This window comes from Carassius carassius, chromosome 48, assembly GCF_963082965.1.
Source record: "Carassius carassius chromosome 48, fCarCar2.1, whole genome shotgun sequence".
NCBI classification, from domain to species: domain Eukaryota; kingdom Metazoa; phylum Chordata; class Actinopteri; order Cypriniformes; family Cyprinidae; genus Carassius; species Carassius carassius.
In genome coordinates this window covers 17,098,808-17,126,326 of record NC_081802.1, presented here as the reverse complement: position 1 = coordinate 17,126,326, position 27,519 = coordinate 17,098,808, and the positions used below count along the sequence as shown (strand labels likewise).

The following is a 27,519-nucleotide window of genomic DNA, read 5'->3' as shown; positions in this document are numbered from 1 at the left end:
ATACTACAGTATCTCAAGAACTTGTTTGGTGGCTTTCTGTCTTGGTGTCTGTCAATTTTCGTCTTAAATCCTCTTGTCTTGTGTTCTTCAAATCTGACACCTTCAGAACATTTGACATCTACTTCACTGAGCAAACAATCTTAAGCGAGCAGATATCTTTACTTAAACATACTCCTGCTGGCCTCAGGAAAAAGCTTGTTTTGTCTGATCACAAATCGCTCTATCTAAGAAATACGTTCACTGGATTTTTCTTGAGATGGGGCTATCTAAACAGCTTAGATGTGCAACTTATTTAGGGCAGAGATAAGACAGATGCATCAGTCTCATAGAAGACTAAACAAACCTGGGCCTCAAGGAAACAGCTTTGATCTTGGGTCAACAACTGTGGATTTGGAGATCATCAACTAGTTACTACTTGATCATTTTATTTTCAAACACATTAGACCACCTTGATCTTTTGTCATTTTCACTTAGTTCCTCAATTAAACCAATTTAAGGTTAAAATTGATCAAATCATTTATATAAAAGTGCACAGTAACAAACCATTCATGCATTACATCACATTCCTAGTCATTTTATGCTTTTATTTTTGACACAGTTTCTTATATATCAGATTGTTTCTTTAGGCAGTATCTCCTTATAAATGGAAATGTTCATAAACCGGAAATGTGGACAGTTTTTGAGTTTATATCTGACCTGGGTGAAAATGAGTGTCTCAGAGCTGCGGCTGTCCAGACTGAGCACGAAACGGATGGATTGGAAAAGCTCCTGGATGCTGGCCCGAAATTGGTCCTCCTCCATCCCACAGGTGGCCCGGGAGTAGAGGATACGTGACTGGACGATGAATTTAAACAGGTACTCTAGAGCCTGGAAGAAGATTTACAGGTAATGTGTACCCTGAAAATGTCTGCAGGTGTCCTAGCTTTTCAATGTTTACGCTATAAAATGTCCTTAAAACATTTCAAGTACAATCAGTACGAACAGCCCCTGTGCTTGTACGTTGAAGACAAATTAAGTAAAAAAAGTTTTTCACATTTGATCACTTTGAGAAATGTGTACATTGTACTTAACTCTGGTGCTAATGAAGCTAAAAAAAAATTGTACTGAGCAATTTTTGATTCAAAGCATTAAGTTTTAAATACTATGATTACTAAATGGATGGCTCCCGTGTCTTTCATAAGCCAATTACAAATGCTGAGATACAATTGCTTCTAAATACATAAGTACAATTAAAAGTGGAAACTTTTCTTATTTTCACTCAAGTATGTGTTTGGCTAGATACTTTTGACGCAGCACCCACACTTAAACTGAAGTATAATTTCTCTGTACTTTTACAGTGCTTGACATTTTAATATGAGGGTACTGTCAAAACAAAAAAAAATGAACCACCAATCAAAGCAGTGATGGCAATACATCTTAACAAAACTATACAGTGAGTGAATAAGAAACTCAGAAACATTTCCTTGAGCAAGTTATTAGTAAAGGTCCTTTGAGGACTGCATTGAAACTTCTTAGCTAAATGTACTATTAGTTCTAGTTTCTGTTAATGCTGAAGCTGTTTATTGGACAGTGGCCACCATATGATTTCAAGCAAATTTTTTTCTCTTGATTTCTGTCTGTGTGGTTATACAGCACACTTGGAAACATGACAGAGAATCTTACCCTCATGGCTTCCTGGATGTGGTCCTGTCTGACAACTTCTGCTGATCGATCCATATACCACTTCAGACAGCGAATCAACTCTCTGAATTTGAAATTGAACATCTAGTTATACCATTTTTACAACTTTGAAAAATCATATCTTGCAGTTTATCTTGACAAAAATATCTTGTAAAAATACATGGACTTACTTATAAGCCAGCGCTCCAGCAAAATGCTTCTGGATGTAGGTGTCCATCACAGGCCGGAAGTGATAAAACTTACTGTCCCGGAGCAGATTGATGATGAACACCTAGACAGAGATAGAAAGCAGAAGTCAGGAGGTTCCTTATCAGGTCCAAATCTCTGACTGTTGTTGAAAATGTTAAAATTTATTAAATAATTTATTTTAAAATATATGTTTGTTTTTCTTCACTTTTAGTTATTTTAGTACATCAAGTTAAAGGAATAGTTCACCCAAAAATAAAAAATCTACTTAATTGAAGATGTAGATGAGTTTGTTTCTTAATCAGATTTGGGGAAATGTAGCATTACATCACTTGTTCACCAGTGGATGCTCTACAGTGAATGGGTGCCGTCAAAATGAGAGTCCAAACAGTTGATAAAAACATCACAATAATCCACAAGTAACCCACACCACTCCAGTCCATCAGTGAATGTCGTGTGAAGTAAAAAGCTGTGTGTTTGTAAGAAACAAATACATTATTAATTCATTTAAACTTTAAACCGTCATTTCTGGCCAAAAAAACAGTCAACAATCCATAATAACACTTCCTCCAGTGGATAGTCCATCTCCTGTTGTCCTCTCATCAAAATCCAAACACATTTTTGTTGATAGAAGACTAGAAAACATCTTGATGGATTTCTTACAAACTTCTTACAGCTTTTCGCTTTACAAGACATTAACTGATGAACTGAAGTCATGTGAATTACTTGTGGATTATTGTGATGTTTTTATCAGCTGTTTGGGCTCTCATTCTGACGGCACCCATTCACTGTAGAGCATCCACTGGTAGTGATTCAATGATACATTTCTCCAAATCTGATGAAGTAACAAACTCATCTACATCTTGGATGGTCTGAGGGTGAGTAAATGTTCAGCAAATAGTAATTTTTTGGTGAACTATTCCTTTGAATGAAATGAAAATGAGACGACAAGGCAACAAATTTATTGCAAAATGAATATCAGAGCAAGAAGAATGCATCAGCGTAGGCTCTCTATTCTCCACACAGAAACATGACAGATGTATTCAGTCCAAGAGAGGCTAGAACATCTTGACTCTTTTTACAGGAGTATGAGAAGCTAAAGGCTCTCTGGAGATGCCACTATCAACCAGCTGTGAACGTCTATTAATGCCTGGATCCACGCCAGCTGAAATCTTCCATTTTTCAGGACAGGCACACACACACACACACAGCATGGGCACTCATGAAAGAGATGAATCGAGTGCATTAAAGGGTGTCCACACACGCAAACACACAGTATATGTGGGTCTGAGTCTTTTGATGAATGGATATCAGACACGTTATTACAGCGGTGAATTATTAACATTAGTTAAGCTATGGCGTTGTCCTAGAAATGCCATTTGTTAAAAGTTTCTAACCAGTGACTGAAACACCAGGGGTCCATATTTGTCTGTGTTGTCATCCAGAATGGAGAACAGCGTGTCGAGGATGTCTTGAAGAAACTGGAGTGGAAAACAGAAAATGGATGTAAATTACATTAAGCAGACATTAAAATCTGTTATTTTTAAAGACAAAAAAAACAAGCCAGAGCTCTCACTTTGACTATTTCTTCCCCACAGACATGCCGCAATCTCCCTAAAATGTCCATTACACGGTCTGGATGTGCTTTCCACTTCAACAAAGCCAGCAGATCGACTTCACAACACAAACACAAGAAGAAAGTGTCATTATATTCCCTGAAAAGTAGATGCAACAACTGATGGATGAAGGAAAAATTGTTAGTAAATTACCATTCTGAGTCAGTTTGGTGGAAGAGAGCTGAGTGGATATCCAGAGGGTTTCCTTAGTGCTGCGCTGGAAGATGAGGCTGGACGGGATGTTCGGGCAGCCGTTGAAGTCGTCTTTACAGCAGGGCAGCCCCAGGTACAGCGCGTGGTTACTGAAGGTGGTGTTTTCATCACACTGATCCACATTCAGAAGAGAGTTTAACAGGGTTATTATCATTAACCAAAACTGAAAACATACAAAAAAATATATATATATTGAACTCTTGGTAAGTGGATAATTTTTTTTTCTTTTTTATCAGACTTAAAATTGTATTTAAAAAAAAAACTATATTCATTTATTATTTCATTATGTGTAACAACATTTTTATTAAGTAACTAAATCACCTTATTTATTTATTTATTAATCTACTTAATGCATAAAAAATCCAGCTGTTGAATAGCAAGTCTTCCACAGACCTTGACGCTTGCATTCTTTTTTTTTATTTTTATGGTAAACACATAATTTCTGTTGTGTTTCACATAATGTAATGTCTGCTTCACCTTGTAGATGTAAAGCTCATGGCTCTCATCTGACAGCGTGGTGCCGTCTTCCCTCATGAGTGGAGTGAAAGAAAAGCCGAAAAGCTTCTTTTCTCCTTTGTCCTTTGCTATAAAAACCAACAAACAAAAAAAAGTTTAAATATTTTCCAAAGTGCTTGTCAAATTTCAAGTGCCAGTTAATAATTTAAATGTTGATAAAAATCATATCACTTCATAAAACAAGTCAAAAAAGAAAAGACAGAAAATGTTTTTTAGAGTATGTCGAGAAATTAATGCATCATATAAAACCCAACAAAACATTATCGCATCCATTTCAAAAAGGTTTTTTTTCTCTCTCTTCTAAATAACAAAATCAATATGTAGGCACACTTTATCTTTATATCAGTTAATTAAGTGTAAGTCTTCAGATCAGAATGTCAGGGAAAAAAATCAATACAATAAAATCTGACCCTTTCTATGAAAACCCAGCCACAGTCATGTTTTGGTTATATGTTTTCTATATAAAATCATCCTTCATAAGGTGAAGAACATTCTGTGAAAATGTAACATTGATATCTTTATTACTGACTAAGATTGAAATCATAGTGAAATTAATGTTGAAATCAAACTTTGATGCTTGTTATCTCACAATTAGAGTTTGAGACTTTAGTCTGGATTTCACAGAGAGGGTCACCAATATGTGCAAAATGATACCAGTACTGTACTCAAGTCCTTACTTGAGCAGTGTCTGAACTCAAAGCGCAGATGGGAGCCGCGAAAGCGGTCGATGGGGATGGGTAGTTTGATGACCTCGCTCCAGCGCGGACTGTTGTTGTGGTAGAGGACGAAAGAGCGGTACTCGCTGATGTTGTGTTCTCCTGAGCCCAGACTAATGCACTCCTGATAAAAGATAGAAGAAATGGAAACCGTGTTATGTGGCTTTATAGTGTGCATTAAAGTTTGCGACACCAACATTTATGATGGGCTTATGTAAAATACATCAGAAACTCATTTACTTCAAATTTGTTTGGACTAAATGATTCACCACATGAGCTACAGATCACTGATATGTTTTTCAAAGGGATAGTTTATCCAGAAAATGAGAATTCTGTCATTCTAAACCCCTACTGTTTGTTTCGGAGATTTTTATTTCAATAATCGTACAACACAATTCCTTAAAGGGTTAGTTCACTCCAAAATAAAAATTCATTAATGACTCATCCTCATGTCGTTCCAAACCCTTAAGATCTTCGCTCATCTTAGGAACACAAATTAATATATTTCTGATGAAATCGGAGAGCTTTCTGACCCTCCACAGACAGCAACGCAACTGAAATGTTCCCAGGTCCTGAAATGTAGTAAATAAATCAGTATAACAGTCCATGTGACATCAGTGGCTCAACTTCAGTTTTGCAATGCTACAAGAATAGTTTTTTTTTTCTTTTTTTTTTGTGCAAAGAAAAAAAACAAAATAACATAATTTACTCGACCATTCTTCTCTACCGAGTTACGTTTTCTGCCATTTTGGAGAGTAACCAAAATCATATCGGACGTAATCAGCGTTTTTTACGTTCGTGGGGAAAGCACGTGCATGAACGTCATGTGCGTAATAAGCGTTGTTTATGCTTAGGGGAAAGCATGCGTAAGCATTGTAATACTCTCTAAAATGGTGGAAGACGTAACTCGGAGGAGAAGAATGGTTGAGTAAATTGTTATAATTGTTTGTTTTTTTTGGACAAAAAAAGAATATTCTCGAAGCATCACAAAACTGAAATTGAGCCACTGATGTCACATGGACTGTTTTACTGTTGTATTTACTACGTTTCTGGACCTGGGGACATTACAGTTGCACTACTGTCTATGAAGGGTCAGAAAGCTCCCTGATTTCATCAAAAATATTTTAAGTTGTGTTCCAAAGATGAACGGAGGTCTTACGGGTTTGGAAAAACATGAGGATGAGTAAATGATGACAGATTTTTTATTACTGGCAACTTATTCCTTTATTTCAGCAGTCTGACGTACTTTGAGGATCTCTCCGTCAGCGTAGAGCACATACATGGTGACCTCGATGTTCTTCTGAACGCTCTTGCCTCCTCTCTCAAAGTCTCCTCTCTCCAGCGTGAGGTAAAGGTCGTTGCGTATGTCGCCTTTAGAGAGAAAACACACACATTGTTTGGTAATATGAGTATTTTCGTTTTGGCTTAATAAAACTGCAATTGTTACAAATATGTTGTCATTTTGTTACTTATATTTTCGTTTTGAAGAATAAATGCAAGGAAAACTCAACATACAGTATATACATGTTGTCACATGGGTTAAAAAAGTTCATACAACCTAGACAAAAAACTGATGATAAACTTGCCACTTGTAGAGAGTTCATTTTGCACCCTGACTAAAGATACAGAGTTATTTGGATAAGAACCAAAATACATTAGTCTACTATGTCTATCCCATAAAAGCTGGAGAGAGAGAGAAAAAAAATAATACTGTAAACAAATATTTTGGCATGCTCCTATACCTAAGTGTAGGAGTAACAGTCATGCTATATTTTAAGGTCCAATTCACATTATTAACAAACTTTTGCCTCAACAAACTCCTAATTTGCTGCTTATTAATAATTAGTAAGGTAATTGTTAAGTTTAGGTATTAAGGTATATATATGGTCATGCAGAATAAATGCTTTATAAGCGCTAATAAACAGCCAATATGTTAATAATAGTCATGCTAATAAGCAACTAGTTGATAGTGAGAATTGGTCCCTATACTAAAGTGTTACCCATGTAATCTTGGATGGCTTCATCACACTTAAAAACTATTGCTACACAAAGGTCAATTCATTTGTCCAGCTTAATTGTAGGAGCGAAAGGCTGAAAGGAATCTCGTCAAACTTGAGTTCAACCTGTCTTTACACTGTGACTCCACATGTGAGCTAGGTTTTCAGATGACTCTTTCATTATCAACCTCATTCAATCCATGACCCAGCAGCCCACATTCTCTCCGCCGAGCAGCAAGCATCTGAATCATAACACTCAAAATAAACACAGCCTCTCTCTGGAATAGCGCTTAGTTTTTACCCGTCTACTCAGGGGAACAAAGTTTTAGCTGGTTGTGAAAGAAGTTGTGGGTTTAATTTGATTTCTTCCAATTACAGCTGATGCAATAAAACATAAAGCGTGGCTCTGCTAGAAAGCATTCCTCCTGCTGAAACCCACCCTGCAGACAGTTATGAGCTCAGAGATCCACATTTCAGCATACACCTTAAAGAAAAGCTTCAGTTTGCTCCGATGCAACAGGATATCTCTTGAATGGCTTTACTGAGGGTGGATAAACTGAGGGAGAATGACATAAATCACCTTACGCAATAATGTGCTCATTTTATTGTGTGTGTAATGTGCATAATCAAATAGTTTCCTTGACTTTTGCTCGTAAATTGAAAATGACTTGTACATTTTGAGTAATAAAGAACAACACTGACCGTCTGAGGACCTTTGCAAACATTATGAATCCCCATATATGTATAAACTGATATTACAAAGTAGTAGAGAACATAACAATCTGTTATAACACTTCTAAAGGTACCTTAATAAAAGTGAAAAACTAAAAACTTAAAAAATATTATTTATATATATCTATATATATAGTTTGTTCTGTTACACAGCATTTTTAAACAGGGTTATTATACAGTAGTTAACTAAAACTAAAACCATAAAATCATCATCATCATAATCATTATCATCATTATTAGAGTAATATGAGGTGCCAAACAGGAAATAACTATGTAAAATTTTAAACAATTGTGTTAAACAAACTCATCTCTGGCTTATTGAAAATATCATGAGAATGATTAATTCCCAAACCTTGTGGCACTTCAAGTGTCATTAACATTTCATAATGCTAACAGTTCAATTTTCCATCTAATTGCTGCATCCAAGACCTAATATCATTTGACAGACAGATATTGTTAATTAACGCAATGGATCCCAATGCTGGGAGCATGTTTTAGAGACCTGTCCAGTTTGATCTTTTTGGGGAATAAAGTCAATGCAGCAATTTCCCAGACACTGTGGTTCAATATCATCTAAGCCCAATGAGAAAAATACGTACCTCAGAAACCTAAAGAACCATGGCTCCCAGAGAGCCATCGAATTACTGGCATCTCAAAATGTTGAATTTAAAGAGCACAGTCTTGTCTGTGATGATAATCATACTACTTCAGGTTGATCGATCTGTGGATGAAACTAATCACTGAGCTCTTCAGAAGAACAAGGAAGCATTGACTCAGCGTCTAATGAGAGGGATTTACTGTAAAGAAGAAGATGGAGGACCAATCAATCCACCTACCACTGCAGGACATCTGGGACCACAAGACTGATGTACGAGTTTATGGATGAAAAGAATAGATATTGTACATGGCTACTAGGTTTTGACACTGAAGACTGTTGAGGAATAGACTGGAGGCAGAGCTCCATCGAAAACTCAACGACACGATTTTATTAAGAGAACAACTTTGAGAAGACCCCTCATTCTGAATTACAAGTTCCCCTCAAACATGCATTCATATAAACGAAATGAATCGCGATATGTTTAGCATCTAAACCGATTTGAATAGTCACATATTTGAATCGATTTTCAACCGGCTCGCAGTTAATCGTTATATCCTTAGCTTATAGAGTGTGTAAAAATGTGGGTCATAATTTATATAAGCTTGATTCTATGCAGTTAAAAGCCAATGCGGGCGATTATTTGCTGTTACATAATGATTATTAGTCATGCTAAAAAAAATTTCACAAGACTCTCTTCAGGGCTTACCGTCGATTTGACCTCCACACGAAGAGGTCTGCAGATGGCGTGAGGTAGTGAGGAAACTTTGAGTTTGGAACCAAACTTAAGATTTTTAGTAAAAAACAAAAAAACAACAACAGATGTTTGGGTAAAGGTACAGTACGCTAACATTTATCACTGTCCATCACATTTTTGCACCTGAAATTCTATAATTCCCATAGGAATTTACACGATCTGGAAATTCATGAAAGATTTATCCATGCAGGTTTTGCAACCGGTGGTTTGAATCTTCAATTGTGTGTTTTGGTCTGCAAATTTTCTTTTACTATTGTGACCGCACCTTAATGATGCAATTATTTTAGATTTAGCCAGTAAGCAATAAGCACATTAGAAACCACCTACTGTGGCAACAACCTAGCAACCACAAAGACAAAAAACAACAGGCTAAAACACATTAGCAACACTCTGGAAACCACCCACAACACCCTAGCATTCTGTGAAAGTCAACTCAATTATTTCAATTGAAAATAGTGGCTAATATGATAAGCCAATAATTATTTTCATGTTTTGGCTGATGACCTATAAATGGCCAATAAAATTTTATTTTACTATTTTGTTTAATTAAAATAAAGACACCAATAATTAAATTAATTGTTGTATATGCTACAGGTGAATTTAGGCACCACGACACTGAAAAATTGATATTCATTTTGAGATTTGCTAAAGATAACATTTAACAAAATTGTTAAATTATTAGCATTCATAAAGATTAACTTCAAGTGACCATTAAATGACCAGTCACAATTTAGCAGTGACCATTCATAACTAAACAGCCAATATATTAAAAACTTCTAATAATGGCGATAACCGATATGGTACCAACATATAGTGCACTGTGTATGATAACTACTACTACGCTGTAAATATTACAATTGTATATATATATTTTTCAAAATAAATTAAACATTAATAAAAAACACAACAAGTACATTTATCACAACACTGTAATCTACTATACGAAAAATTATAATTTTGAGATTTTCTAAAATTACATGTTATAATTAAGCTATTATTAATAGTTCATATTTTTCAGTATGTGCTGGTCAAATATGATCTAGATGTAAAAATAAGGGAAACGGTCATGGAGAACTAAGCAGATAATATCGGCCAATATATCTACAAAATTCTAATATCGGCCATAACCGATATGATACCGACATATTGTCCATTGCATATGAATAACTATTACTATACTGTAATTATTCATATGTTATATTGTTTTTGTCAAAATTAATAAATAAATACAAAAGGTAAATTCAGGCATCACAACATTGTACAAAAATGGATGTTCATTTTGAGTTTTCTAAAGACTACATTTAACAAAGTTATTAAATTACTAGTATGTTTAAAGACAAACTTTAAATGAGCATTAAATGATGTAAACATAAGAAAAATGAGCATCCAGAACTATACAGCTTATATCAGCTAATATATTTTCTAAATCTAATATAGGTCAATAACCGATATGCTACATATTGCGCACAGTGTATGAACAACTATCAGTATATTGTACATATTCTAAACCTATCTTACAGCAACAGTCTACTTTCAGACCATGAGTATAAAGTCAAGGCATTTCTCTTGCATTCATTCAGTCCTGAACAAAACTTTAAATCCAGCCGTGGCCTTCATGAGATTTACCTGGCATGATCACATCAGGGAAGCCCAGTTTGCGTGTGATGGCCACGCCGCGGTTGAATATGATAGGGTTTTCCTTGCGCACTTGCTCCATGTCGCCCCTCAACAGCTGCAGTGAGATGATTAGACCTGCACGACAAGAAGAGTTCAGGGGAAATGTGAGACAACTTCATCATGACAACCACTGTAATTATCCTCGTGATTATGTTAGCATTTATTTTGTAAAATGGTCCTTAGTTTTGAAGAACGTACCAGAGAGATTTTGTTTCTGTTACAATTTTATTCAGGTCTTTATGCTGGCTGCCAGTAACTGCTACAGTTCAATTCAATCAAGACATTGTTTTGGGTCTACAATGCTGCTAATGACTCTGGCTCCCCACTACCTTCAATTCTTCATTAAATCGGACACACCGGCCCGCCTGCTGCAATCAGTCATTCTGACTGCCTGGCTCCTGTCTGTTCCCAGTGGGAAGGGTTTTATGTTCATCCGGGTCCAGAAATTTGTCTCCTCAATAGTGGAATAAACTCTCAATTAGAACAGCTAACATACCAAATACTACTGAACGATAACTCAAGACATACCTCTACCATATTCTTTTCCACCAGGACTTAGACTGGCATTACTTTGCTTGCTGATGCAGCTCATTTTGAGGGTTTTTAGGGATCTGATCTAGCTTTTCAATATTACTTTGGACTATTTCATCATTTCCCGGACGTTCGACATAAAGCTGCTTGGTTTGAAAGCGACTACTGTCAGTTGCTACACTATTGGCAATGACTAATGTGACCACATCTTAGCAGTAAGCCACCACATAGCAACAGGGTAAAAACACATTGGAAACAGCAGAGAAACACCCTGGAGACCACCCACAACACTACCATTCTGTGAAACTTAACTCAATTATTTTGATTGAAAAGAGTGGTGATATTTAAATTCTGTCCGGGACTATAAGCCGATAAATATGTTTTTTGTTTAATTAAAATAAAAATATCTTCTAAATTTCTAATTGTCTAAAATATATTCAATATTCAATTAAAATCTTTCATCATTTCCCACACGCTTTACAAAAGCTTGTTTCTGCCACAGGATGAAAAATTTCAAATAAATAAAAAGGTCATTGTGACATTTTTCTTGCAATATATAAAAAAAACAAAAAAACAATTGTAAATATGAAAAAAGAGCAAAAAAAAAAAAAACATTACTAAGAATTAAGAGAAACAAAGACAATTGCAAGAAAAAAGTCAGAATTTTTAAAACAATCGCAATTACATTACATTCTTTATTCTGTGAAGGCTAAAATAAATAATTACGAGATGTAAACTAGAATTCTAAGAAAAAAAAAACAAATTGTGAGATAAAGTTGCAATTATATTCAAAAAAATTTTGTTTTGTTTTTTTTCGTGGCAGAAAATGACTTTCATAAAGGTTCTGTTTGGTTGTTGAGGCTTAAGCTTTGCATGTGACTTGTAATTTTACTTAAAATTATATGACATAGTCATGAGTACTTTGCATTTTAACTGTAAAGGTGCTGTCACATTTACCAAAATTCCAGTTTGAATCGGCTAAATCATGTGAGAGTGAAAAAGTTCCCTGCGCAGGTTTCATTTATTTTAAGCAAGTCACTTCATTGTAACAAAATGTCAAATTAACAAGCAGACAACCACCTACAGTTATTTCAGCAAAATAAGTGAAATGTCGACTACAGCAGTGAAGCAGGATAATGGACAGACTCTTTGGAGGGACTGTTCAGTTTCAGTGAAGCTAAATGTTCCTCATGTAATGATAAATCAAGTGTACGAGCATTTTGGAAGTGCACTTACCGTAGTTAGTGCTAGGAGCGGTGTATTTGGTGCTGGACTTGCGGATAATGTTCTCATGAATCTGGTACCACTCAGTTTCATTATTACACCTGTGAAAGAGACAAGAAAGAGAACAATCTTGTTGTGGTATGGATGAAGCAGGTGGAATCGTTGCATCAGTATTCAAGTGATTCCCAGATGCTTGGAGTCACAAATGTAATTTTTCAGTATATATGTAACTCAGTTTCAACAGTAAAAGGTCTTGTCCTTAAGGGGCATTGCAGTATGCTCATGAATGTGCCAGGACTTAAAGTAAAAACGGGGCTTTCATCCAGTCAAAGAAAATGAATTATTTACCACAATACCCAGTGATACTTTCGAGTAGTGGCCCGTGACCCATTGACAATCCCTTCTCAAAATATTGCAAAAGAGTGAGTGCTTAGAAAACATTAAATTCAACATAAAACTCTGTTTGCACTTTACTTGTATAATGACATATTTCCAAGTAAAACGGGATATTCCATGAGAATACTGTTCCATCTGTCTTTTGGATTTTCGGAAAGTTGCCGTTACATACCAGAATGGCGTAATATGACCAGGTATGAGACATTTATGAAAACAACTTCAAATAATCAAGAAAAAGACAATATTTGGTTGCACTTTATTTTACAGTACGTGTACTAACATGTACTTATAGTGTACTTACAGTGTATTTATCTAAGAAAGTTCTGGTAATACAAGGTAACTACATGGGGTAGGGTTAGGTTTAGGGGTAGGTTCAGGGTTAGTACCTAGTTATTACATAGTTATTGTAATCACTATAATAAGTACATAGTATGTACATGAGGAACAGGACTGTAAAATAAAGTGCTACCCAATATTTCATAATCTAGTATTTTAGTCAATATTTCTGAAGTTGTTCTTTATTTTTTTGTACATTTAAAATGTACATATAGACATGCAATCTTGTCCCGTTTATCTGTCATATTCTATGATATTTATTCATTGATTTATTGATTTACTTACTTGCTATTTTGTATCTCCAGGTTATGATATAGATAAATAAATAATAATAAATAGGTTATTATTAACATAATATAAAAAGAAGGTTTGCTCCATGCTCCATCTCATCAGTGGTGTTAAAAATGAATGAATAAGTGAACGAATGAATGAATGAATGAATGAATAAGTGAATGAATGAATGTATTAATTAATACAGGTTTAATCTGATTATCGGTGTATACAGGTATATCTTTTTTATTGCTAGTTTATATTTTTTAATTGAGATTTTTCAAACATTTCTTTTATATTGTTTATAACTTGTAATTGCGAGTTATAAACTCAAATTCTAGTTAACATTTCACAATTCAGACTTTTTTTTTTTTTTTGCAATTCTGAGTTTGCATCTCAAAATTCTGACTTTTTTATTTGGTTTATATTTCAATAACAAACATTTTGTAAGTAAGACAAATCTAAAATTGTTTGTTGAATGGTAGGGCTGCATAATTAATCGAATTCTAACCGCGATTACAATTATGGATGCCACAATTACGTAATCGTTCAAAGTGGCAATTAATCGTTCAAAGTCCACTTACATTATTCTGCATGCTTAAGATATGTTTTTGTCTTTTGTACACATTAACTTTTTCATTGTTTTAGTTTTAGTTTAAGAATAACATTATAATACCATTCATAAATATATACATATATATATTTTATAATTTAAAATAAAAAAACAGTCCGATGTACATTTGACATTTGAGGCTAAAGGTTTTTCAGTTAGACTGTTTTCAGCTTATTTGTTTTCATATAAAATACGGCATGCATTTGCATCAAACAATGGTATAAACATCATTCAATGTAAATTGTGATAATCGTAATTTATAATCGCAATTACAATTTCAAGTGAATAATAGACAATTAGATTTTTGTCATAATCGTGCAGCCCTAGAAAATGGAAATATAGAGTTTTAGGTTGTATCATGTGTCCGTTTTTACAAAAAAAGTGGTATATATTTGACACTGAGTGAAGAATAATCTACAATCAAGACAATTAACCCCAACCGGCAGAGCTGCATTAGCATTTTCATACGGCGTTTGTCAATTGGCACTCTGGATGATATAATGGTAAGTGAAAAAAAAACACACAGTCAAGTACAGTCAAGTGTTAAGAGCCATCACAATGAAGCAAGTCACAACACTCTACTGCTTAAAAGCACAGGAGTGTGGTGCTCTCAGTAGAGAGAACAGAGCCTTATGCTACATTCAGGCATCAGTAGCTGCTAAATCACTGTGTGCTAGCTGTCGGAGGTTCGAGAACAGCAACTTCTATGGCCTGAGGGGAAGTGATGTCATTAATGTCTGATCCCATCGTGGCAGCTGAAAAGGGACCTCCGCCCAATGCTAACGCTAGTGTTTGTGGTGGCTTAGCGGGCAGATGCTTTGTGGGAACTCCCACAGAGTCCATCTGGTTGGCTGTCTTGGTGACCAAGGGTGTCAAGGGTGGTTCTGGTCTATCGCTTGATGGAAAGTGCTACATTCCAGACACAAAGGAATATCTACTGCAAATCCGATCAGATCAACTGTCGGTCTGGTTTGTCATGTTCCCAACAGTCTACTGTACCACTAGATGTCCCTAGAAACTAAACACACACTTCCATGCATATAACATTGAAAACATGCATGAAAATACATACATTATATATATATATATATATATATATATATATATATATATATACAGTACAGACCAAAAGTTTGGACACACCTTCTCATTCAAGAGTTTTCTTTATTTTCATGACTATGAAAATTGTAGACTCACACTGAAGGCATCAAGGGCTATTTGACCAAGAAGGAGAGTGATGGGGTGCTGCGCCAGATGACCTGGCCTCCACAGTCACCGGACCTGAACCCAATCGAGATGGTTTAGGGGTGAGCTGGACCGCAGACAGAAGGCAAAAGGGCCAACAAGTGCTAAGCATCTCTCGGGGAACTCCTTCAAGACTGTTGGAAGACCATTTCAGGTGACTACCTCTTGAAGCTCATCAAGAGAATGCCAAGAGTGTGCAAAGCAGTAATCAAAGCAAAAGGTGGCTACTTTGAAGAACCTAGAATATGACATTTTCAGTTGTTTCACACTTTTTTGTTATGTATATAATTCCACATGTGTTAAGTCATAGTTTTGATGCCTTCAGTTTGATTCTACTATTTCCATAGTCATGAAAATAAAGAAAACTCTTTGAATGAGAAGGTGTGTCCAAACTTTTGGTCTGTACTGTATATACATCAGCATCTATTTTCCTGTCTTCCCCAATGCTGCAACCGCAGAGTTGCAGCATTGGTACAATTTGTGCTGGGTGAAACATTTCACTAAGGCTGCTGTCAAAATACATATGGTTGAAAAAATACAATTGTATCTTAAATATATATTAAATGCATGTGTTTGTATATATGTAATGGACATATGAATATAGTTTGAAGTTCTATAATATAAACGGTGTATTTTAATTATGTCAATTATTTGATTTTATTGTTATTTATAAAAATTTGCAATTATTTAAATAAATAAATAAATTTCTACAGGCTACAGACTAAAAATACATATGGGCAAAAAATATTATAAAATAAAATATGGGTTAAATATATAATAATACAATGGGAGTTACATAATAACTCCCCCCCCCCCCCCTTGATTTCTCTTTCTTTTATCCGGTTCTGTCAGTTCCCCAGCCAATGAAACAGAGGAGGCTTTCTGCATGGCTACACCAAGAGGTAATGAAAGTGTGTGATGGAGATAGCTAGAGGACTGGAGCACGTGTGTCGTCCACAGGGGAGGATTTCAGAGAGAGCTTCACAGCACAAATGATGTGTGCTTTCTTTTCTGGAATAAATAACAGTAAATGTACACTGCAGCTAATGTAGCAAATTATTCACTGTAGCTAATGTAGCCAAGAATGTAACTAATTATTAGCTCTTTTCGAAAAACCTAGTATACCTCTTACATTGACAGCTGACAACATGAGAGACTGAATTTGAACGTTAACAATTAGTTACAATAGTCTTAGTGGTTAGCATGTAGTTATGCTAATAGCACAATACTCATGGACATAATACATAGCGCATAAACAATATTTAATGAAATATAAAATATAAAAACATACTAACTGAAATGGAACCTTATGAGTGACAGAATTCGAGATCTCAGAATCATTCTGATAGAGTTTGATGTTAGCATGTTGCTATGCTAATAATAATTACTCAAGCAGCAATTTAAATATTGGGTGAAATAAGATTAATTATATAGTTCTGAATTAGAATCTTTGCAAATGATTCCAATAAATTATGATGTTAGCATGTTGCTACGCTAACAGCACTACACTGTAGTAAGTGTAACAATACACAGCACATATAAGCATCAGATGAAATATAAAAGCACACTGTCCAAAATGGAACATTATCAGTGACTAAATTAGAATGTCCAAAATTCTTCGCAATAGAGTTTAATGTTAGCCTGTTGCTATGCTAACAACACAATACTGAAGTAGCAGGGCACATTAACATCAGGTATATGAGTATAAAGAGTATAAAGGTTGAGTGAAATATAAAACCATACGATCTGAAATGGGACCTCATTAGTGACTGAATTAGAATGTTTACAATTTGTAGAGTCTGATGTTAGCATACTGTTATGATAATAGCACAAACTCTATATGCATATTTTACTGAAATATATATGTAACTGAAATAGAACCTTCTGAGTGACATTAGAGCATTCAAAATAATTCCAAAAGAATTGATGTTAGCATGTTGCTATGCTTAACGTGCAATAAAAAAAGCATAGAAAGCATAGCAACACATAGCACATATAAGCAAATATGAAATATAATAATTAGGCCCTATACTAAATTAATTAAGTATTTTTTACAAATTTTCTTTAATAGTCCACCATTTCTTTAAGATTGATTTTTATTTAAATATGCCACAGTGCATTATGGGATTGCTTTAAATGCTAAGGATACGTGCTATGCAGTGTTGGGAAGGTTACTTTGGAAATGTAATAGGTTACAGATTACAAGTTACCCTATTTAAAATGTAATAGTAGTGTAACTTTTTAAATTACTTTAATAAAGTAATGTAACTAATTACTTTTGAGTACATTTTGATTACTTTTATAAATTTTTAATGAATGTTAATTTGCAACTGTTAATCATCTTCAACCATTTTACACCATGCAGGTTTAACCTTACAGTAGTGCTCAATACTGTCAGACTTTCACCATCCTTCATCACTTGAATTAAGATGATCACATTTGAACACATCCACCACACAATCAGACTTTAGTACTGCCTTTTACTTAGAGATTGATCTGCAGTTCAAAGCAGATTTAAAATCAAAAGAAATAGTTTATAGATACTGTTTTTGAAACCAAATCTTTGCATAACTACAGGCATCTAACTGCATCTAAAAATGGTTTGGGGAAAAATAGTTAATAAAAAAATAAAAGCATATATCAACTCAAATACGGTTATCTAATAAGCATGTGTCCTATTTTGTGTACTAAACTCCTGAAACATTGGTGTCTTTTTGAAACACTGCTGTCTCTTTGTATATGATATGATGATAGTTTCTCAAAATAAGTAAAAAATGCTCATGAAGTGACTGTTCTACAGATTAATTTCCATGAGGGGCGGACTGGGGAAAAAAATAGGCTGGGAAATCTCACACTCATACACCCACAACCCATTCTGAAACATGGACAGCCCTATTTTTTTTTGGACCTGACATCAAAAAGATTTGAATCCTTAGGTTGGGGACATGCAACGTAATTAAGAGTTTTCTCCTGAACTGCACCTTCACTTCCATTATCCATCCATCTCTCTCATGACTTTAATACTGAAGATTTTTATTTGACTTTTACCATGTTTTGTAAGTGCAATTTTGTTTTTTTGGCAAATGAATTACCACTTGTATTTATTTTTACTACAAATTCCATAGTTAAACCACGGTTAGTGCCATACCATAGGCTATATTAATTTTCCTAAGGGTTGTGTTTTTGTATCCACTAGCTGCCCCTAAACCTATGATAAAATATGATGATTTGTCTGCTAAATTACTACTGTAACATTACAAAAGATAATAATGACGTCGTTTATACAGTATTTTGAGTGATTGCGAGCAATGTGCTGCTGCTTGACTAAGTAAACAAAGACAAAACTACATTAGCATATTTACAGATGAAACTAACCTGCACCTGAAACCCTGAACAGAAGTGTCGCTTCTCTGCTCCAGCTGTGCGTTTACAAAGTTCACTCGGGTCTCTCTCTCTCGCATTGATTACTCGGAGTCTGATCCAAACCGTTCGGCGGAGGCGCGGAGAGCGCGCGAGGCGCGAGCCCAACCATTGCCAGTCACGACTAACCGATTCATGATTTATTAGAAATTTAATTATCGAATGGCGGATTCGGAAATAATAGCTTTAGTATATTCGGCCTGCAATTATACAATAACAATATTAAAGTAGAAGGCCAAATCGTCTGCCAGGCCACCGGGAATAGTCCCGGTTCTCCCGATGTCCAGTCAGCGCCTGATTTCCACAGACACGCAGAACGTGCAGGATTCATATTCAGTCTTTTTGCGGCTTAATATTCACAGACATCTGTCCATATCGGGTTTTGATTCAAGTGTACTGACCTACTTTTGATTTATTCGTCCAAAATGTGGCATATTGCGTCCGCGTTATAGGCTGAATTCCATTTTTATTACTCGATTCTACAAATGTGTTTTCCGCGTCTCGGAGATTATGGGCCATATGTCTTAGTGCAATTTGGGAAAGAAATAAACTGTATGTGGATGTGTGTAAATATTCAAATGTAATCCTCTTTGTAATCGTTACAATTTTCATAAGTAACTGTAATTTAATTACTCATTTTTTTTTAGTAACTGTAACTGATTACTGTTACATTTATTTTGTAATTAAATTACGTAACGCCGTTACATGTAACTAGTTACTCCCCAACACTGGTGCTATGTCTCCATAAGGCAACATAATGATGCCAACTGTGACATAACTTGACTATGGAGGTTTAAAATGCTGTCTAGGTAGGCAGCATACTAGGGTTTGGAACAGTGCGGCTTTGACATGCAAATCTCCAGCTCATAATAAACTTAGTTCCCAAGACTTTCTTTTCGATTTAATTAATGAATCAAACAGATAAATGGCCCTAAAGTGCACAGTGGAGGCTTACGTGTACACTTTGAGCACGAAGTCTTTCTCCTCTTTGAGTTCAGAGATGGTCTGTAGGACGTCGCTCATGGCCAGCACTGCGCATCCGTACGGCCGGCGGTACTGGACATGAGGGGGGCCTTTCTTTGAGTCGTTTAACAGCATCCGCCCTGAACAAAAGACATTATACATCACTGACAGAAATATGTGTGCATAGTGCCATCTGCATGGTTATACAAATCCTGTCCAGCAGACAACTGGTGCATGCAAGAAACGGCTAATTATGTATTTATTTTAGCTTGTTTGCCTATAGAGAAACATTCCCATGTGGATCAGTGGCCATTACAATTTTGTTACATTAATGTTTGTGTCAATTTACTGACTAATAATTGGCAAATTATATCACTTTCTATAGCTGGAAAATATCTTCCACCAGCCTGCCATCACAGAAACATCTAAAGATAATCAAAGTTTCCACAATCCTTCACAAACGAGGTTAAGAACGGCCATTGAGAGTCAAAAGAGGACACGTTTTGGGGGGTTGAATGGTCTGTTCCAGCCTCCCAGTTGCTTTATAAACAGGAATGAAGCTTGCAGTGCCACACTTATGTAAGAGCTCTAGAGATGCAGTTGCTGGCAGAAATGCAATGCCTTGTGGCAACATTTGGCTCCAAATTAACGGAATGGATTGAGGAGGGACAGAAGGGAAAGAGGCTAAATGAGACGGGATACTCACCCGTCCTGATGACCTGGGACACAATGTACAGATCTCTCTTCATGTCCTTGTTGCTTAAGTCCTGTGAGAAAATAAGAGGAAGAGAAGTTATTTAGTCCATTTTTTCTATGTATTTTTTTATCCATAGCAATAACAGTTGTTGGTCCCACCGTAAAGAGGGCGCAGAGACGGTCGACCTTCTCTGGGTTTTTTGGGCCACCATTTTTGTTGAGTTTCACCATAAACTTCTCACTGGAAGAAAACAAAACAAAATGAGAAACTGATTTTAAGTTCACACAAGAAAGTTGCTGTTTAAAATGTTCATCATTTAGAGAAGACAATACAGCTAGATGAAATTACTCTCATCTGGTTTTGCTTCAGACCCACATTGTGTGGGATTTCTGAGTCTTTTATGCAACTGAATCAATTATCAATCTATAAAGTCCAAAATATACTGTATATATAGTATATAACGGTTTTACTTAATTAAAAGCTGTATGTAATATATAATACTATATTATAATAATATAAAAAGTTTTATTTAATGTAAATTATATATATATATATATATATATATATATATATATATATATATATATATATATATACTGAGCAAAGGGTCTGAATACTTATGACCATGTGATATTTCAGTTTTTCTTTTTTAATAAATCTGCAAAAATGTCAACAATGCTGTGTTTTTCTGTCAATATGGGGTGCTGTGTGTACGTTAATGAGGAAAAAAATGAACATAAATGATATTAGCAATAGCTGCAATATAACAAAGAGTGAAAAATTTAAGGGGGTCTGAATACTTACCTTACCCACTGTATATATATAAGTACTTTTCTTTTTTTAAATAATTTGTGTTTAGAAATTAAGCTAAATTTAACAATTAAAAATTAGACACTTATATTCCATTTTTTATAAAGCAGTTACATAGCATTGTCGTTTTTATTTTTGAACGAATATACTGATAACTGATTTCTGTATTTTAATCAATTAGCAACATACTAAGAGATGAAAGCACAAGTTTAGGATTTGATTTTATATTAGATTTATTATTAGTATTATTTTTCCATAACCTCAAGTGGCTCTCCATGCTCTTAAATACATCAGTCTGTATTTAATTTAAATTGAAGGCTACAGAGTGAACCCTCCTGAATTATTCCAGACCTCACACAGGGAAGACGTGGAAAAACACTGAGAACATTAATAAAGTAATGTCTTCATGTCTCTCTGTTTCCAGTGGATGGACTGTGCTGCAATCAGATGACAGGAAACAGAGCTGCACACTTCCTGCCTGCTCTGATACTGTCTAATGGAGTCTGTGGCAGCAGACAGATGCTGACAGCATCAGTACTTGCACTCAGGCTCATCTGTATGTGAGCCGTGCAGCTGTAGAGATACAGGTGGCTTTGTGAATGCTGCCTAGATCTTTCCTCAAGGACAGACGCATGGATGGATGGATGGATGGATAGATAGATCTATCTAAATTGCTATAAAAAATTATTGCGGACTGTTCACTCTCAGATGAACAGTGAACAGTTCTTATTTTTGAAATTGCAATGTTTATAGCCGATTTAATTTATTTAGATAGGTAAATAAATAAATAAATATAAATACATTTTTTTATTATTAAAACAAAAGGTGGTTTATTTACATTTTATTTTTTAATGAATAAACTTTCAACTAATTCCTTCAATTTATGGAAAAGACCAGCTTGAACATTCTACAAAACATCTTAAAACACTAAACAAATATATCTAATTTATTTGTGTTTACATTTTTGTTTTTGAATTCATAAATGAATTACAAAAGTAAAGCCCTAATGACTAAATAACTCTGAAATGTTATTTTCGAGAGCTTAATTAGACATGGATTCAAGATTTCAAGCCAGTTCTCCTTGCGGAGAAATCTCCACATGACACATCCGATCCACAGGAGCCAGTCCTCATGCGTATCAAACACACTGCTTCAAAACCAAACCTCGCATCACAAAATATGTCTGTGATGCTTCTGCTGTTGGCACAAGTATCAAGACTTCACGGTGCAGGCTTTGTGAGGGAACATGTATTTTTGTCATGCGCAAACAATTGTGTGAAATATATTCGGCATACCATCTTTACTAAGTTTCAGTGCAGTGACTGAGCATTGAGAATGATTACTGACAAAGACAAATCAGAGGCTTTTAAATGAGCCTATAGTGTAAAGCACTAGAGTCCAGTCAGTGAGCTCATGCTGAACTACTGGCTCAAACCGCAGCGAGGAACCATGTCAAATCGCACTGACAACTTCAGTGATCCTAATAGAATGGGTGTTGATGCGTTGCTCGCTTTCTATGTATAATTTATTCAAGATTTGAATAACAGTTTACTGCTGGGAGAGCCAATCTGAAGTTTAGGCACTAGAATTGCTGATGGAGAAAACAGCAACAACAAAAAAGAAAAATGTATTCAAGAGCACAGGCTCAGTTTGTTTTAGATGTCTAGCCAGATGTCATTATAACAAGTGTTGTAATGGAATATAAATAAATAAGGCTTAATTTATATTTGTACTTATTATTATTATTATGACTTAATTTATTTTTACAACACACAACCAATGTTGCATTACAAAGAACTTGCTCATTTCTACTGCAGATATATTATATATATATATATATATATATATATATATATATATATATATATATATATATATATATATATATATTACACCACATTACATCACAAAATCACAATTTCTATAGCATAAATAAATAAATAAATAATACTTTTATGTGTAATTTACTTATTTTTACACAATATTTCATTGCAAAAACCTTTCTAAATTCTATTGTAGATGAATGAATGAATGAACATATTTTTACAAACTTTTTACACATAACAAAAACCCTGCTAATTCCATCGCAAAAAAAAGAATAATTTTTATAGCAATTTAGATAGATCTATCTATCCATCCATCCATCCATCCATCCACAGATAGACGGACGGACAGACAGACAGATAGATAGATAGATGGATATATTTGCAAACGAATGAATCATTCAATAAAAAAAACATTGTTTTATTATTATTATTATTATTATCATTAATATAACAGATAACCAATGTTGCATTACAAAAATCTTTCTTGTTGCTGTTGCAAAAAATGAATAAATAATGTTTTCAAGTTTCTAATTTCTAATGTATTTGTTATAATTTTTTACGTTTGTATTATGTTTTATGTTTATTGTATTACTATAAAACAATAGTCAATGACTCATAAAGAAAACCTTGCTACTCAGTTGTTGATGGAATCGGTGCAGTAATGCAGGAGAACATATCTGATCCCAGATGTGAAGCTCTCATGTCACATGTACATCAGCACGTATGCACACACATGCTTCACTTGTTAACTAGACTCATCAGTTCGTCCTCAGGGAACACCTCGACCCAGAACAACCAATCACGTCGCAGGAAGACACCAACCCACTTCCCCGGAGGAGACGCTGTTGTCCTCTGGCAGCGCTGACAGGTATTCATTAAACTCCTCGAACATCAGCAGTGCTATTATTTCAAACGACTCAGCGATTGTTCAGATCCTATTGTGTAGCGACTGCTAGCTCACGCCGCACATGGTAATAACACGGTTCTTTATATCATAAAGAAATATGTTCAGAGAGTAGACTGTTAAAACAGTCAAGGGTTTCTGCAAAAGAAATGAACTGCTGGGAATCTGTGGCCAAATGCAAAGTAACAAGTTCAAATATCTATTAACAAGTTCAACCTTCAAAGCTGAATAACTCATGTGTGTTTGAATAGAGACTAAAGCAGCTGTCAAGCATTTTAATCAATCACAGAAGAACATGACGGCTTATGATGAAGGCAGATTCATACTGACTGACAATATGGGCTGGAAAAGAAAATTACTCAAATTACAAGTGGCACAAAAACGTGCTGGTGTGCAAAAAATAAAATAAAACAAATAATAAACAAATAATAATATTAATATTTTTATGATTATATAATAATAATAATTATTATTATTATTGTTTGCTATCAACAACTTTTTTGTTTTGTGTGTTACGTGTATTTTGTTTCTTTTATTATTATTTTTATTATTTATTTTCAAACAAGTAGTTACGAAACAGAACATGCTAAACATCAATCAATCAAAGAAAAAAATAAATAATAATAATTACATCAATAATAATAATGTTTTCCTTTTTTTTTATACCAACATCATAAACAATAACAACAATGTTTTCTTTTATTCTTTTTTTTTTCTATGATGATGATTATATATTATTATATTGTCAGATAATAATAATAATAATAATAACAATAACAATTTTAAATTTTCCACTCTTTTCTCACTTCTTTCACTTTTTGGTCAAACACAGAACACACATGTGCAGTGCTAGAATAAGACACAGACAGACTGCAGCGGTGCAGATGCTTACAGTTGGATATGAATATGTCTCTGAATATGTTTGTCATGGCGCAACGAGACAAACGTCAATCATCTGGAAATATCTTTAACTAAAAACAGCTGTGTACAGTACGTTCCTCTTTTCAGTCTTGACCAGGCGAGATATAATTCTGGATTGAAACTGTGGCCCACTCCAGGGTCAGACAGCTTTTGAGAGGGAGGCAGAGCCACCATTAGCAGCTTGTCAAAAGTATGAGGAGTGGGTGGAGAGAGAGAGAGAGAGAGAGAGAGAGAGAGAGAGAGAGATGCAGCTCTGTGGGTGCTGTGTGAATAATCATTTGGCCGGCTTTCTTTGGCTGCTGCCATTTATATAAGATGAGGCCTTTTGGTGTATTTTTCAAGATTTGAAATCACGATGTACTGTAGTTAGTCAAACATATAATCTGTGATAATATTAATCATTTCAGTGATTACATGGATGGGTTGGCACCAATTAACATATCATGTCAAATTCCTTAAAAGAACATTTGTTCAGGTAAAAGAAAAAATAAGCAGACTGGAGACTCAAATGAATAAATAAAAAAATAAAATCTTAATCGGTATCTTGTTTTGCTTTCAGTAAAAATATCTAAACTGCATTACAACAAGAAAAGCCGAATTTCAATATAACATTAAAGCTTGTTTTTAGTGACTGTTTCAAATCTTGAATTTGGATAAATAAATAAATAGCAATTTATTCATTTATGTATTTTTTATATCATATATTTAATTCAATATATATGCGAATTACTTAAATCCACAGTCTTATTTTATTATTATTATTATTATTATTATTATTATTATTTAATAAAAAAGAAACAACTACATCTTTTTTGGTATTAATGCATTTTTTTGATGAATAAATTTTTTCAAGTCTTTTTTTACATATCAAAATAACATTTAGTCTCATTCATATATATATATATATATATATATATATATCATTGGAAATGTTATATAAATTATATGGAAAAATTATTACTGAGTGATCAACTGATTGCATTTATTTAATTAAATAAGTTGGCTATAATAAAAGTAAACAATGACATAGATGTTATATACTGTATACATTTACTGCAAGAAATCACTAGGGGAAAAAAAGAAAAAAATATATAATTATAAATATAATCTGCAAAAGGAGTGAGAAACAAATGACTAAGAGTAGTTGTAATAAGAATACAAATATATTCACCCATGTCGAAATAAATATTATTTGCAACCAATTTATTCCTGTAACAAGATGTTTTGAGAAAAATGTACATTAAATTAAAAAAAAAGTTTATAAATGTTATATTTTTATTTATTTATTTGTTTGAACAAACAGGGCTTAGTAACATCAGCAGTTATTATTATTAATAATAATAATAATAATAATAATAATAATAATAATAATAATAATAATAATAATAATAATAATAATAATAATAATAATAATAATAATAATAATAATAATAAACATGTTTTACCTCAAAAAGCACTGCACTGATTTGTGTTTTTTTTTTAAACGACGTATGCTTTCCATTCTAAAGAACTGCAGGGGGAAGAATGATAAAAAGCTAAGCTTAACTCACACACAAAACGCTGTCTAGACATGGTCAAAAGCTCTCAGTGGGAATATGGAATGAGAACACTGGAAATGAAATGTGAGGTAGAGAAATCGTTCTGTCTCCATGGTGAGACTGAGCAGCACGGGATCTCTCATGAGAGCAGCCTCCCTCAGGACAAACACCAACAACACACTGCGCTTTCTGCAGATCAAGGCTTTGAAATCACACAAACACACAAAAACAGCCATGCTAACCTGTGCCGCTTTGACAGATGATGATGCAACACGACTGTTTAAGGTGAGCCTGAAGTGAACAACACAACACATCATATTATTTTATTTGTTTTGTTTCTTTCTCCATTCAAAAGGATGAAAGCGATCTTATTGAACCATTTCTTCAAAGAGAAACATTTAAGCAATCGTCTCTTAGTGGCCTACAAACGCTTCTCTAATTTAATTAATGAAGTGCATGAATTAGTTTTTAAACATTCCCACTGGAGGAATCTGCCAGTGGCCTTTTTTCTCTCAACATTTACATGAGGAAAAACAAAACAAGCTTTCGTCGTATAACAGAAGATAGAATCTCCTCATCCTTGAGTCTCACATGAGTTTATCATAGTCCCTGAATCTCGACTTCCCTTAAGAGAGTTGCTCTTGTAGTTTCCCTGGTCCACTGGAAAGCAATTCTACTTCCTGATTTTGACAAGCGCCATTTCTAGTCCAACTAATATCAAGATCCTCAAGAAAAGTCATAGCGGCCTTATCTCAAAAAGCCAAATGAAATGAACTCTTAGTGAAATTGCTAAAAGTGCATTTAGTTTTATCTGAAACAGATAAATGTACATCTGACAGCGTTTTAATTAATTATTGAAGGTTCGGAAGTGAAATGTCCAGTAAGTGGTACTAAAAGATTAATGTCTCATCGTGAAAAAAAAAAAAAAGTACCAATTACATAGAACCACTAAACTTAACCGACAGTGTTAACAAAAGCAAACGTGAGATAAAAAGCCATTTGCAGAAGCAACCATGCCATTTTTGCTTGATTCTACAGGTCTTTTGTCACTTATATTGCTGTACCAGGTGTGTCACTGTGCAAGTTTACTACATCCGAAAAGCCACACATACAGAAGTGTAATGCTGTACCAGGTGCGCT

General features: G+C 34.4%; 1 protein-coding gene across 5 annotated transcripts in view; it reads right to left on the bottom strand.

The window, feature by feature from the left end:
* The window catches only part of LOC132131188 (dedicator of cytokinesis protein 3-like), a 181,724-nt gene that overhangs the window by 29,564 nt on the left and 124,641 nt on the right, over nucleotides 1-27,519 (bottom strand). For all 5 annotated transcript variants that reach the window (XM_059543182.1, XM_059543183.1, XM_059543184.1 and 2 more), the window contains exons 10-23: nucleotides 20,539-20,620; nucleotides 20,390-20,450; nucleotides 19,676-19,823; nucleotides 12,453-12,541; nucleotides 10,635-10,760; nucleotides 6,174-6,298; nucleotides 4,889-5,051; nucleotides 4,173-4,279; nucleotides 3,636-3,807; nucleotides 3,443-3,540; nucleotides 3,264-3,347; nucleotides 1,851-1,951; nucleotides 1,663-1,744; nucleotides 697-867 (exon numbers count right to left, since the gene is read on the bottom strand). In XM_059543182.1, coding sequence (XP_059399165.1) covers nucleotides 697-867; nucleotides 1,663-1,744; nucleotides 1,851-1,951; nucleotides 3,264-3,347; nucleotides 3,443-3,540; nucleotides 3,636-3,807; nucleotides 4,173-4,279; nucleotides 4,889-5,051; nucleotides 6,174-6,298; nucleotides 10,635-10,760; nucleotides 12,453-12,541; nucleotides 19,676-19,823; nucleotides 20,390-20,450; nucleotides 20,539-20,620 — 1,609 coding nt within the window. The remainder of the gene's footprint in view (nucleotides 1-696; nucleotides 868-1,662; nucleotides 1,745-1,850; nucleotides 1,952-3,263; nucleotides 3,348-3,442; nucleotides 3,541-3,635; nucleotides 3,808-4,172; nucleotides 4,280-4,888; nucleotides 5,052-6,173; nucleotides 6,299-10,634; nucleotides 10,761-12,452; nucleotides 12,542-19,675; nucleotides 19,824-20,389; nucleotides 20,451-20,538; nucleotides 20,621-27,519) is intronic.